Source organism: Actinia tenebrosa, unplaced genomic scaffold, assembly GCF_029948245.1.
Source record: "Actinia tenebrosa isolate PJP-AT-01 unplaced genomic scaffold, QUT_ActTen_1.0 PGA_scaffold0__85_contigs__length_37466705, whole genome shotgun sequence".
NCBI lineage: Eukaryota > Metazoa > Cnidaria > Anthozoa > Actiniaria > Actiniidae > Actinia > Actinia tenebrosa.
Window position 1 is genome coordinate 35,790,975 of NW_028292569.1, and position 13,443 is coordinate 35,804,417.

The 13,443-nt window shown below is 44.5% G+C and overlaps 1 protein-coding gene across 1 annotated transcript; it reads left to right on the top strand.

Moving 5' to 3' along the window:
• Positions 1–11,076: 11,076 nt before the first annotated feature.
• On the top strand, positions 11,077–13,234 carry LOC148914183 (serine/threonine-protein kinase Sgk1-like). Its single transcript, XM_089025588.1, has 3 exons — positions 11,077–11,139; positions 11,453–11,510; positions 12,285–13,234. The coding sequence occupies exons 1-3, from the start codon at positions 11,092–11,094 to the stop codon at positions 12,398–12,400; spliced, it is 222 nt and encodes a 73-aa protein (XP_088881714.1). The 5' UTR covers positions 11,077–11,091; the 3' UTR covers positions 12,401–13,234.
• The last annotated feature ends 209 nt before the right edge of the window (positions 13,235–13,443 follow it).

A 13,443-nucleotide genomic window follows, 5' to 3' on the forward strand; every position in this document is an offset into this window, starting at 1 on the left:
ACGCCACGTATAAGGACCTGTGGCTAACAGCCTTTGACCGTGCACAAAAGATAGAGCAGGGAATTGGAAGCGTTATTCTTCGTAAGCTTCGCAGCGATACTAACCCCGCGCCTACGGACTCCAGTGGAGCAACCGCAGTAGCAGACGCGACGAGGGTAAAGACCGCCTATGGTAGCAAGTACGTTATCCCTTTGGATTTCGAAGTAATTACGAACCATGGCGTGTACTACCCCAGGCAGTTATCCGAGTTGCAGTTTGAAGTAACCCTGGCGGACACTACGAACGTCATAGGAGGAATGGACAGCGCAATCAGTGGAGCTGTGGATCCCTATTCTATCACCAACTTAGAGCTGCAGTACGAGACCGTGTACAGCGAAGAGCTGGCCCGTAGCGCTGGCATGGAATACAGCTCCGGAAAGGCATTCTTATACGACCACGTAGTGATGTATAAGACGTTCAGCTTCCTGGATAAGACGGACGAGGTTATCAACCAAAGCATTAACCTCCCCCGAAGAAGTCTCACGGGGTTGATGTTGGTGTTTGCCAAACCCTACGAAGCCGGCAAGCGCGACTCCGAGGCCTTTCACAACCCCAACATTACTAACGTGGGGGTCAACATAAACGGCGTTCCAAACAAGGTCTACTCCCAGGGAATAAAGCCCGCAGACGTGTACAGAGAGGCCATGCGCAAGTTTGGCGACCAAGTTAGCCCCGAGGAATTCTTTAAGGATAAGTATGCGCTGTGGATTGACATGCGCACCATTAACGACGAAGACCTACATGGCCAGGGGTTACGTTTAGTAAATACGCAGGATGGCATAACATTGGAGATCAAGCGCACCAAGAACGCCTCCGCGGGTGACGGCGATAAGATAAACGCATACATTTTCGTAGTCTCAGACGCGCAACTGAGCGTAGAAATGAATCAGCTAAAGAGCGTTGCGTATTAAAATATCGTTGGTATATAATGCTTCGTGTATTTGAAAACAACGACAACAAACTGCAATGCATAGTGCAAGGCGAAACTTTGTACTTCAAAGCAAAGGAAGTGGCCTTGGTGTTGGGTTACGTTAACTCTAGGGACGCAGCTAGAGCACACGTCTCAGAGGAAAACAAGGTAACCTTGGGGTCTATAAAGGGTGTCAGTCTGACCGACACCCTTAACGCACAACCCAATACTGTGTATTTGACGGAGGAAGGTCTTTATGAATTAATATTCGGATCCGAAAAGGTCGAAGCAAAAAAGTTCAGGAAATGGGTGTTGGGCGACGTTCTCCCTACGCTAAGAAAGACAGGTAAATACGAAATCGAAAGGCGGTTCGACGGTCCTAATAAGTTGGTATTCAAAATAGAAAATGAATTTGACTTGCATAAGAAAATCATAGACTACATACGTCGGTTCCACCCTATCCTACTGCTCGCACCAGGTCTTGGAGAACTACAGGACTCATCCAGAAAAAGGATAGTATGTTGGCAGAAAGGGTATCAGGCAGGACAACCCGACATCTTAATCCTTAATGCACATAAGAAGTATAATGGGTTATGCCTGGAGTTGAAGACGCCTAAGGGTAACGGTGTATTATCACCTAAACAAGAGGCGTTACTCGAACGATACGAGGCAAATGGTTACCTAACCATGGTGTGTAACGATTACGACCTCATATGTAGGGAGATCGACCATTACGCGGAAGGCATTCGTGTACCTTGTCCTTGGTGTGTTAAGGCTTTTAAGACGCAGGAGGCGTTAAGGAATCACCAAAAAATATTTCATAGATATAATGATTCTTAAACAAACATACTGGCGAGATCTGCCGCAAGGCGTTTCATATCGAATAAAAAACTACGTCGCATTCGAAGACATCGACCGTTTGAGGTTGGTCTTAGAACGCGACGGTCAGGAATACAGCCTTTGGGCGCCTGACTGTGTGAGATACATACTGCAGGGTGAAGAATATACACACCTACGCAGTCATGGTAAGGTAAACGGCCGATGGAAGTTTGACATCGAACGTCGAGCGGAGGATAATCCGTTGTGCGACTAATCCTCTTCATGGGCGGATAAGTAGTCATCTGCTGTGTCTGCCCTCATTTTTTCCGCCATTTCATACGCTGATAAGGTAATAGTCACACCTCCTAGGAACGCTGCGATGTAAGGTAACATTATACCTTAAGTAGATTCCACTCTTTTCTTACCAACAGATAATGATCTAAGGGCTTAGGGCCATCGTAAAGGCAGCACCAAATATGTTGGCCGCTGCGTTGACAGCCACATCGGTCGCAGATGCCATCCCAGTGTTCTCGGTTCTCCCATTTTACTCCTTCGTAGTCGTCAAAGCATACGAAGTCTTCGTCGATCTCCTTCTTACGTCGCGTGAGCACCCGGCCGGTTTCAAGGGGGCAACATCGCTCTGCTAAATCGCCGTGGGTCTCGCAGACCACATCTGTGAGGTCATAGCGACGGCAGCGGTACTTATGCCAGTTTTCTTCAAAGAGAGGTTCATCGCATCGGCGGCAATGACCTTTAAGGCAGACTCTATGCTCGCGGTGATATCGTAGGGCCTGTACTGTGGACAGTTCCTTACCGCAGTCACCGCAAACAGTGCTGATGGTCTTCTGACAGACTTTCTTGGAAAGATGGTATTGCAGTCGCTGCTTGCTACTAAAAGCTCTATCACATTGCACGCACTTCATTATATATACCTTATTTTTTATTGTTAAATTGTTAAACCCTGTAAGGGGGTTTTAGGATAGGGTCTATTATTTCTTGTTATTTTGTTAAGCCTCCATTAAAAGATGAGGCATCATTCTTTCTCATCGTTGAAACCAGCAAAAAGATAATCATGTTAACCATTCTTCGATTACGATGATTTAACAAAATAACAATAAAAAATAGGTCCTTACTTGAGACCTCTTTGCAGCATTTAACAAAATAACAATAAAAAATAGGTCCTTACTTGAGACCTCTTTGCAGCATTTAACAAAATAACAATAAAAAGAGAAAGACCTATGCTAATTCCTCTTGCTGGGGCTTAGTAAGATCTTCTTTGCGACCTCTTACTCTTCTCGAGCGTCGTCTAAAGTCCTTTGTGCTTTAGTATCCGCGGGACACCAATGTCCAACGAAGCCCTCTTCAGAGAATACCTTATTACAGTGACGGCAGGTGTATTTTTTACACGGTTTGGGTATCGGTGTTTTGGGAGGGATTATGCAGTCAGCAGGTAGTTCGCACGTAATGCAGTCCATATATCTATGGGGGATATCGAATGAAGTCCTTAATGGACTCCTTAGCCCAGCCCGCCATTGTCAAAAGCGCGCCAAACCGTTCTGCACGCTTCAGACCACACATTTCATCGTACAATTCCTGTACGCGCTCTTTTAACCGGTCTATCTCTTCCCTTTGCATTTCTATGGTGTCTCTTTTATCTTTTGCGTCGGCGACAATTCTTTGCACTGCTTCCACTGGCTCCATCGTATATATAATGGATCCGAACCATATTCCTTGTAACGCTCTGATCGTAGGACCCACCGGCTGCGGAAAGACCCAATTCATCGTGGAGCAGCTATTAGGATCCTTTAGATACCGCTTCGACTACATAGTGCTATTATGCCCCACCTACGTGAATAACCGCACCTGGACGGGCATAGGAGTGAAAGATGACGACTTCTTTGTAGATATTTTAGACCCTAACGAGTTATCCAGCCATTTGAAGTTCTGGCATAAGCAATTCCCTAAAGATACACAGACTTTACTCATACTGGATGACATTGCCTGCGGGGACGACGTAAAAAAGCGCACCTCCGAATTAGTGAAGCTCGCTTTCAGCGGCAGACACGACAATATCAGCGTTTGGTTGCTTTCCCAGCAGCTTACCAGTGTCTCTAAACCCTTTAGGGAAAACATAGGCTCTCTCGTAGTATTTTATACACCCAGTAAGTCTGACCTGGAAACCATTTTAAGCGACTACGGCGGTGAGATATCCAAGGAACAGCTGCACGAATACATGCGGCATTTAAAAACGCACCAACATTCCAAAATGATCTTCTCTTTGAGGTTTCCGTATGACGTTAACATATATGGACATTGAGCAGCTCATAGATGAAGTCCCCACACAGTTAGATGAAAGTAACCTCAAGGAACAACTTAACATCCTTGTGTCATCTGGGAAGTGCAAAGAAATGATAGGCAAGGAACTTACCCATGAGCAGGTTAATAAGCTGTCGGAAGAGGAAGTCAAAAAGTTCCATAAGAGGTACGAGGCTGCCCTCGCAAGTAAGACCACAGACGCCGTCGCAGACTCCGCTATCCGACTTGCAACTAAATTGCTTGGACTTGCACTGCCTATAGACGACGTGGAGCAACTGCGGAAGGACATAAGAGATGACTATGTCATATCCCAAGAACTTAAGATAACCTGCGGCTGGTTGTCTTTGAAGTGCGGTAAGTTAATGGCAGTCGCCTCTGCGGCTTTGCACGTAGCTCAGCACGTCGACTTGAAGGAGGTACTAGGTTCCTTCGGAACATCTTGGAAGGACTTCAAGAAGGATAGAGAAGTCGAAAAGGTCTTCCAGGCAGCACTTACTGAGGTACCTGATCAAGTCGCCTCAAGTACCTAGTTAAGTCATTCGTAAGTACTTAGTCAAGTCACCTCAAGTACTTAGTCAAGTCGTTGTCAAGTCATTGTCAAGTCGTTGTCAAGTCGTTGTCAAGTCCTTCAAGTCCCTTAATATAAGATGAGTGGCACCGAAGAACAACCACCCGTAGAAGATACCAAGATTACCAAGGTTAAATCTCCAGGCAGAGTCGCTGCCGGTAAGAAGCTCGCGGAGATGAATAAAAAGAACAAAGCCAAAAAAGAAGAAAAGGCGGAAGAAAAAGAAGAGGAATCCTTTATTAATCCTGGGTACGTCATTGGCGCGTTAGGAGTTGCTATAGCAGCAGGCAGCCTCTACTTACAATGGCGGGCAACGAAGCCAAAAGTAAAGTGGGAGGCCGTGCATGTGCTGCCAACATATCACGCACCTGTGGAGGTTAGAAAAAGTAAGATCCCTGAAATGGAGTAGATTTATCACCCGCGGCGACCTAGATTTTCCTTCTTGCTTTGTAATATAATGTCGACCGCGTTGTTGAAAACTGTTGAAGAGGCAGCTATCATTACTTCTATTGTTGCGGGTATTGGTTGGGTAGGTAAGAAAGTGCTCAAAGAAGACTTTACTGAAGACCCAAGCAAGAGCTTCGCTAATTTTGCTAAGATGACCGCTGCCGTAGGCGGGGCTATCATGGTAAAGGATTACCTACGGAAAGAAAAGTACCTGCCTAATGTATAATGGTTAGCTTAGTCGCAGGTGGAGTCATTGCAGCTTTAGCATTTACAGGGGCTAATTATGGTGGTCAATATTTGGATAGATTAGTTAGAGGCGACAAAAGTGGTGCCGCCGAAAGAAAGAGACACGACTTAGCGCTGGAGAAATATCAAAGGGACGTTGCAGCTTGGAATGAAAAAAGACAAGCTTACAGGGATTGGTTGGACAAGAACTACCAAGACAAAATGCAGGCAGACAAGAACTTCGAAAACACAGACTACGCCTTCAAACTTTATGCGCAAGCACACCCCGACTTTAGAATGAAAAAGCCTCAGTTCAAGAATTACTACCAGCCTTCTAAGAAACAAAAAGACAATGAATTGGTCTTTGTAGGAGTCGCAGGGCTGGCCGGAGGCGTGGCTTTGGCGTATCTAATATAATGATCGTCTTTTTGGAAAGCGACAAGAATAACTTTACTACTTATCTGAATCCTCCCATCAAAGCCTGTAAGGTTCGGTTGGTTAGTTGCTCTTTGTACAATTCTTGGTATAATTTAATTAATGGCTTTGTCATCGGAACTTCCGGCACCAAACCAAAAATACCAGATTCCCATTACACCCCCATAACACTGGCTAAGGAGCTAGCAAAGCATGGATATACTCTTACCACAGGATTGCCTCATGAAATGAAATTCAAGAAAAATAATGGGAGCGCCAATCTAAAGGACAGTTCATTGGTAGAACTCCTGGGCCTTACTAGTACCACGATAAATAGCGGCAGTACATATGACGTGAAATGGAAGGTCGCATCCTCTTACGAAGTCTATTGCGACTTGGTTCATAGTTACAACAATGGAGAAAAGTCTTCTCTTATGTCCAAGTTTCTGCCCAAAGGTAATCCATTTGACCCAGTAGAATACACTCCCATTTCTTTGAGCTATGACTTATCTAATTTGGTAGAAAGCATAAACATTACCATTAAAGTGGACGGAAAGACGGTGGATTTTAACGGACGTAAGATCAATCTTGTTTTGGAATTCATATAATGGACCGCGTAGAGGACAAACTTAAAAGGATTTACTATGGGCCGGAAGGCTATTGGAGAGGAGCGTCAGCTATCAAGAAACTCGCGACCGCGGCCAGGGTATCAGACGAAACGGCTAAGAACTGGTTGAAAAAACAAACCCTCTGGCAGGTTTATCTTCCCGTGCCTAAGTACATTCCCAGGCCCAGCTTCACCGTAAATGCCCCCAATGAAGTTCATCAAGCGGATTTGCTTTTCTTGCCGCACGATAAGGTGAGAAAGAAGACCTATAGGTACGCTTTGACCGTAGTCGATATCGCAAGCAGATACAAGGACGCCGAACCTATAACCAGCAAGGATTCTGGGGAAGTCGCAGAAGCCCTAGGTAGGGTTTATAAGCGCGTCTTGAAATGGCCTAAGCTGCTGCAAGTGGATGCGGGGACGGAGTTTATGGGCGTGGTTACCAAGACCCTGAAAGACCACGACACTAAGATTAGAAGAGCTAAAGCAGAGTACCACAGGGGTCAGAGCATCGTCGAAAGATTCAATAAGACCTTGGCCGAGCGTCTCTTTGGGTACCAGTATTGGAAAGAGCTGGAAGATCCCTCCAAACGCAATAGGGAATGGACTCAGAGGCTCCCCCAGGTCGTCGCAGCTTCGAACAACGAGGCGGCCAGGGCTACGGGAATGAAACCCAAGGATGCCATAAAAAAGAAACACGTGGAACACAAGTCCTTCATCAGAAGTTCGAGGGCGGTCTTCCCCCATGAAAAGAAATTAGGTAATGTCACGGTTCGATATCTCTATGAGCCGGGTGAATTAGAAGGAGGATCCAAAAGAGCTACGGATCCTAATTGGTCTTTGGAAACTTACCAGATCCGAAGTGCGATAGCTAAGAAGGGTCAGCCCATCTTGTATTATCTTCATGATGGCCCCACGCGTGGGTTCGTCAAAGAAGAACTGCTTATCGTGTGATGTCCGAATGCTATCGTATGCACTCCGTCATCACACATCCATCGCTTACCGTCAAATGCAGACAGTGACACCTTCTCCTGCGTGACGTTATGTATCTGATGACCATAGCTGCGCAGGCTGTTCATCTTATGCCGCTGTTCCTTGCGTGTTCGTAATACGTTGAGGTAGGACTCGTGCGTAATGTCCTTCTTAACCACGTATTTTTTTACGCCTTTAGCTTTCTTTTCTACGCCGTCTAACTTTAGCACGCTGTACATCTTTGGTTTCAGACCCACGTATTCCACGATGGGTTTTCCTAACATTTCGTCTTTCATCTTCCCAATTACCTTCTTATTCTTCGCAGAGTAAAGGAAGTGCTCCTTCGGGTAACCGCTGGTGTCGTACTCGTCTATGTCGGGGAGGCAGTCTTTGTAAACGTCTTCCGTTTGCACTTCTAGAATTAGGGAGTCGGTGTCTGTGTACAGGAGGCGACAGTGGTCTCCGTACTTTGGCTTAAGCTTATCGTAGTAGAACTCGTACATAAGCAGCTTCGATAGATCCAGCACCGTAAAGCCTGTGTAAACGGGCTTGTTTAGTAAGAGGTTTGCCCTTTTCATGTGAATCACGTAGAAGTTCAGCATTTCTACGTATCTAACGAAGCCTGGCTGTGACACGTATGCTTCTGCTTCCTCTTTGGTGCTGACTATTTTTACGCTTACGCGCTTGCGGATGTTCTCCATTGTCTTTCCGAACACGCTGTTGTTCATCAGTTTGAAGAGGTTTTTCTCGAAGTCATTTTTCGCTGCGGTACGCTTTTGCGTGTTAAAGTCAATGTAGGGGCGCATCCAGGGTTCCTGCGTGAATTTTAGGACTCTGTGGATCTTCTCTACGCGCATTCCGTGTCGCACGTAGAACTGCAGGTTGCGGTAATGTACCACATACTTCTTCTTATCCATCAGGTTCATAGTTAGTTTCCTGTACGGTTTGTAACCAGGGCACATTTGCTTTTGCAGCGGACTTAGCTGCTTAAATGGTATCTCTATCGCTTCTGGTGCTAAGGGGAACTCATTGTGTTCGTCGTGCAGGTGCTCTGGGTACTCCAGATCCACTTCTAAGACGTAACCCTTGTCTTCCTCCTTTCCTACCTGCATGTAGAAGTCTATCGGCTTCACTGGATCCCATTCGAAGTCTCTCACAGGTAGGTACTGTGACATTGCCCAACCATAAAGGTTATTCGCATCCAGGTAGTAAATGTATGTGGTTGGTTTCTCTGGGTCGTGCTCTACTAAGGGGTTGTTTGCGCGGGCGTAACGTCGGCTGGGTCCGCATACGCCGCCACGAATACCGTCTTCCATAAACCGATACATGTCGTACTCCGTTAGGAGATCCAACTGCGCATTTGTCTTCTTTAACAAAGCACTCCAGCTGAGCCCAGGAGCCGTGTAGAAATTAGCGGGATCCAATCCGTAATATTCCATAGCCATCTTTCTGAAGCTTTGGAAAACATCTGCAAGCAGCACTACGTCAGACCTTAGGTAGATGTCGTGGTAGTCGCCCATGTTCTCACAGGAGTACTTTTCCCACACGTCTAACGCATGCTGGTACTCCTCATCCTTTATACCAGACTCGTTTAGGGTGCTGTAGAAGCGATCTTTGGGTGGTAGGGGTTCTTTGAATCGATCCCAGGAGTCCATGTATTCGTATGGGTAGACTCCTTTCCTTTCCGCGCCGTATTGACTGGAAATGGGAAAGTTGGTGTTATACTTTACGAGGTTTGCTAAGGAGTCCGCCATAAACTGCTGCGAATCTAAGAACTTTAGCTTACCCACAGTTACGGACATGTAGCGCTCTTTGTTGTTGGGTATGCATTTGACGTCGGAGCCGTCTGTTCCTTGTAGTAGCAAATGGGAGTCGTAACCGCGGAGGTTGTGAAAGAACACCGGAATCTCCATGTCTGGATTTACTTTGAAGTTTATATTGCATTTCCAATGAGCCGCTCCTCTGTATTTACCCGTGATGTGGCAGTGATCCCTAACCTTATCCACATAGAAATCCTCAACAAATGCTTTGTGACAGTGAATGCAGTGCGTGGAGGGCTTTCCCGGCTTCTCACCTTTCTTAGCATACTTCCCGCATTTAAAATGAGCTTCTCCTAGATACTTTCCATCTTCATCCCACGCTTTCTTGGCTCGTCTTCCAAACTGAAGAAGCGTATGTTGGCAAATGTAGCATTTTTTTGCCTTGTTAAAAGCCTCCTGGTTCTCTTTGGTAAATTCCATCTTCTTTGGACGTCTTAATTGTTCTCTAATCTCCCCCTCCTCTTCTCGCAATGCTTCTAGAAACTCATTAGCTGCGTTCTTACCTCGGTAAATCACAGGAGGGTTTGCTTTACCGTCTGATCTGACTACTATGTAACCAAAGGAGCAGATCTCGTGTAATCCTACCTTATTCGTGGCGCCACGTTTCTGCTCTTCCTTAGTTATCAACGCTTCGAAGTCTGCATATATCACGTAAGGCACTTGCATCTGCTTTTGATGGTCTGCGTATGAAAGCTCTTTGTTGGTGGGCATCTGGATCCGTTGCGCCACTTCTTCGACTCCGCGGCAGATCTCATTGTGTTTCTTTAGGGTATTTAAGGATGTAAATGACAGCAAGCAGCAGTCGCAGAAGTACTTTTTGCCTTTGTGCTTAGTATGTCTGTAGAATAGTCTGCTAATGTGTTTAACCCATGAGTAGTGTCCGCCGTGGTAGAATAAATGTACGCGCTCTCCTTTACTTTTTGACAGAACTAACGGTACTATCGTCTGCTCTCTGACTCCGTAAACGTTAATTGCTAGATCGTTTATTTCCTCAAATATGGGGATGTCTATCAACTGCATGGGAAATTCCACACCATCCCACTCTAAATCATCTGTGGGATACTTACTTGTCCTACAGGGATCCTTCTCTGCTGGATACAGTGCAGACCTGATTGCCCACATAAAGCATCGATTGTCTTCATTCTTCACGTTTACAATAGCCTTCTTCCTTTCTACCCACGTTGGTAGCGGTACGTAACTCCCCCCTCGTATGGGTACGTACCTGGCTATACTTATCTCTATTCCTTCAACCTCCTCTACTGTCCAACCCGATCCTTCTTTCGTGTAGTTAGACAGCGACTCCATTATTGCTTCTAAGGCTTCACTGAGTGACCTATCCAGATTCGTGGATTCTAATATCACTAACGACTTTGATCGCAACATTGCTGTCGTCATTACCTCGTCTTTTGACAAACTTACTTCTACCATTATGCTCGCTTTCAGGGCTCCTAATTCTTCTATACCTTTTCGGAGAGTCCTTTTAACCTTCCTTTCTGACTGACGCCAAAACTGTCTAACGTCAATCTCACCGTTACCGGGTATTGACACCGTGCTGAAGTTGCTTTGGGATTCCATCTATATAATAGGAAATATTTTATACCTAATACCAAGCACTTTTTAGGTCGTCGTAGTCGTACTCACAGTCCTGACAATGCCAAAACAATTTAACCTTAGTCTCAAACTTCTTACCACATCCACAATCATAACTGCTCATACACTTCGTCTTCATTTTCAAATGCTTTTTCAAATCCGCTTCTTTCTTAAAAGTTCTCTTACATTCTTCGCACTCCATATATAGACTAACATATTTGCGCTGTTGCCCCCAACCACACTTGGAGTGGGGATTGTCCGTAGGTGGATTTTTGACGCGGGTCTTACCCCGTGTTGAGATTGCGCTGGAACCCCCATTCCCTATACTACTTACATGAAACTATAGAACCACCATACAACCCTAATGTGGTATGTATACAAAACTATAGAACCACCATACAACCCTAATGTGGTAGGTACATGAAACTATAGAACCACCATACAACCCTAATGTTCCTAAACTTTCCACCAGCAGTATGCATTGGGTTGGGTCAGGTTGGGTCAGGTAGGGTAGGGTAGTGTAGTGTAGTGCTCTTAATGTTTTTCCAGTGAAAACAAGATCGTTACCTTTCTTGCCCTCCCCTCTCCTACCAATTGAATTTGCTCAGTTACCCCCCGTCCTCCCTCCTTCCCCAAGGATTCCCTCAGGGACATTGCTCATTCTTCTTGGGAAAGAGGGAGAGGGAATGTGACATTTATTAATTAATCTGGTGTTCTTTTAACAGAGTGGGCAGCTGGACTTAAAACATTTCGACCCAGAATTTGTTCGCGAGCCAGTACCTGGTAAGTTGAAAAGCTTTTGCTTTATCTCTTTCTTTGTGTTTATATTCTTGTTAATCCTTAGGCACAAGTCAAAATTCTGATAACTCTCCACTAGAACGATTTTAGGGCACTGAATATTATTATTCTTAAGAAAATCCAATTTTTATGCAAACGTCTCAGCAATGACACACTAAAGAAAATGTTTTCTATCTTTCTAATACTTAACGTGATAGAAAGGGATCCAGTTAAGCTATTCTTGACAATGCTCCATACTCTAGAACACTTATGAGCATTGTTCTTAGAACTAAAAAAGCTGAGTATGGACGCATTGTATTGTGATTGTGCTGTGCCCACAGAAGTGTAGGCAGAATCCTAATGAGCAAAGGAATAGAGGTTTTGCACCATCACGTGATGGCAGCCATGTTAGATGGCATGAACAACACAATCGTTTTACATGAGAAAGAATTCAATTCCTGAGAGCAAAGAGATTTTATTGTTCTGCCATCTATCCACAGGCAGCTTAATAGAGGCTTTGCACCATCACGTGATGGCAGCCATGTTAGATGGCAGGAACAATATAATCATTTTACTTAACAAAGAATTCAATTCACGAGAGTAAATGGATCTTGTTGTTCTGTCATTTAACCACAGGCAGTCCAAGCTGGGCGTTGGCACGTGACGGTGCAAAGCCCTCTGTGGGAGGCGAAATTTATTCTTGACGAGAGAAAATTGATCCCTGCTGTACCATGCCATGTCTTAATTTAATCCTCATCTATCCTGTTGTTTATTTTTTAGGTTCGGTGGGTAAATCAGCTGATTCTAATTTCGTGAGTGCAAGTGTGGACGATCCCGACGATGCATTCGTTGGCTTCACCTATGTCCCACCCTCAGAAGAAACCTTACATGATTAACAAAACGTATCATATTTTTTTCACGATGATTATTGGTTGGTCTTGACACGACGCGTCTCGATCACGAGCTGATTTATTGGTTACTCAAGACTCGCGCGTAAGCGAGTTCCTCGTGCTCACCACGCGAGGGACCTTCCATCACCGTATGTTGGTCAACAAGGTCGTAGCATTAAATGACTTCAAATGAATTTCCAAGTAATTTCTTTCTTTTTTCCCCTTCGATTAGGATTTACAGCCAAAGTAAAATACCTTGAACACCTAAAATATGTCTGGAATGTTGAACATCGTGTTCTGACCAATCACATGCAAGAATAAAATAGAAACGAATTCATTCTCGCATCTGATTGGTCAGAACACGTTACTTACCATTCCAGTCATTCTTTAGTTGTTCACGGTCTTCTTAGTTTGACTGTAAAAACCGTAACTTTTTTAGAAGGTTTGCCAGAGCGAAATACAGCGAGTAAAGACGAACCATGATCAGAAAATTAGTTTGAAAAATGTTTTTTTAACCATTCGATGAATTACTTTGAGCCTTCGTCAAATCATCCATGATTTAGTGTATTCATCTTGGCGATGTCCTTTGATTTTTTCTCTTTGACAACCTTTGAAGAACAGACAAACGAAAAGGAAGAATAAAACATTTTTGATTCTCAAACTTTTCTGTAGTTTGTGTAGCTCTACCCTCTCAGTACAGTCCTTAATCAAGGTGTATTTCTTACGAAAAAGTCCACCATTTTCTGCTACAACCTCTCGAATACCTGTGTGCTATTGTAATGTGAAATATCTTTTGAAAAATGATTATCAATGCAGAAATAAAATACCGGTTTCAGTATACACCATTGTCTCTCTTGTTTTTCACACCTTTTTGAGTTCCCTGGGAAAATCCCCTCGGAAAGAGAGTCATTGTGGATGTTTTTTGGCTAAAAAGCATGGACTATAGCCCATGGTTTTGATCGATCTTGTGTGTTTTTCACACCTTTTTGATATAGCTGGGAAAATCCCCTCAGTTTGAAATATAGTCATTTTTGATGTTTTTTGGCCAA

Excerpts from the sequence above, each read along its gene's own strand:
- LOC148914183 (XM_089025588.1), top strand. The coding sequence starts at position 11,092 with ATGTGGTATGTATACAAAACTATAGAACCACCATACAACCCTAATGTG. Across the intron at positions 11,140-11,452 it reads CACCATACAACCCTAATGTG|AGTGGGCAGCTGGACTTAAA; the intron begins GTAGGTACATGA and ends TTCTTTTAACAG. Across the intron at positions 11,511-12,284 it reads TGTTCGCGAGCCAGTACCTG|GTTCGGTGGGTAAATCAGCT; the intron begins GTAAGTTGAAAA and ends TTTATTTTTTAG.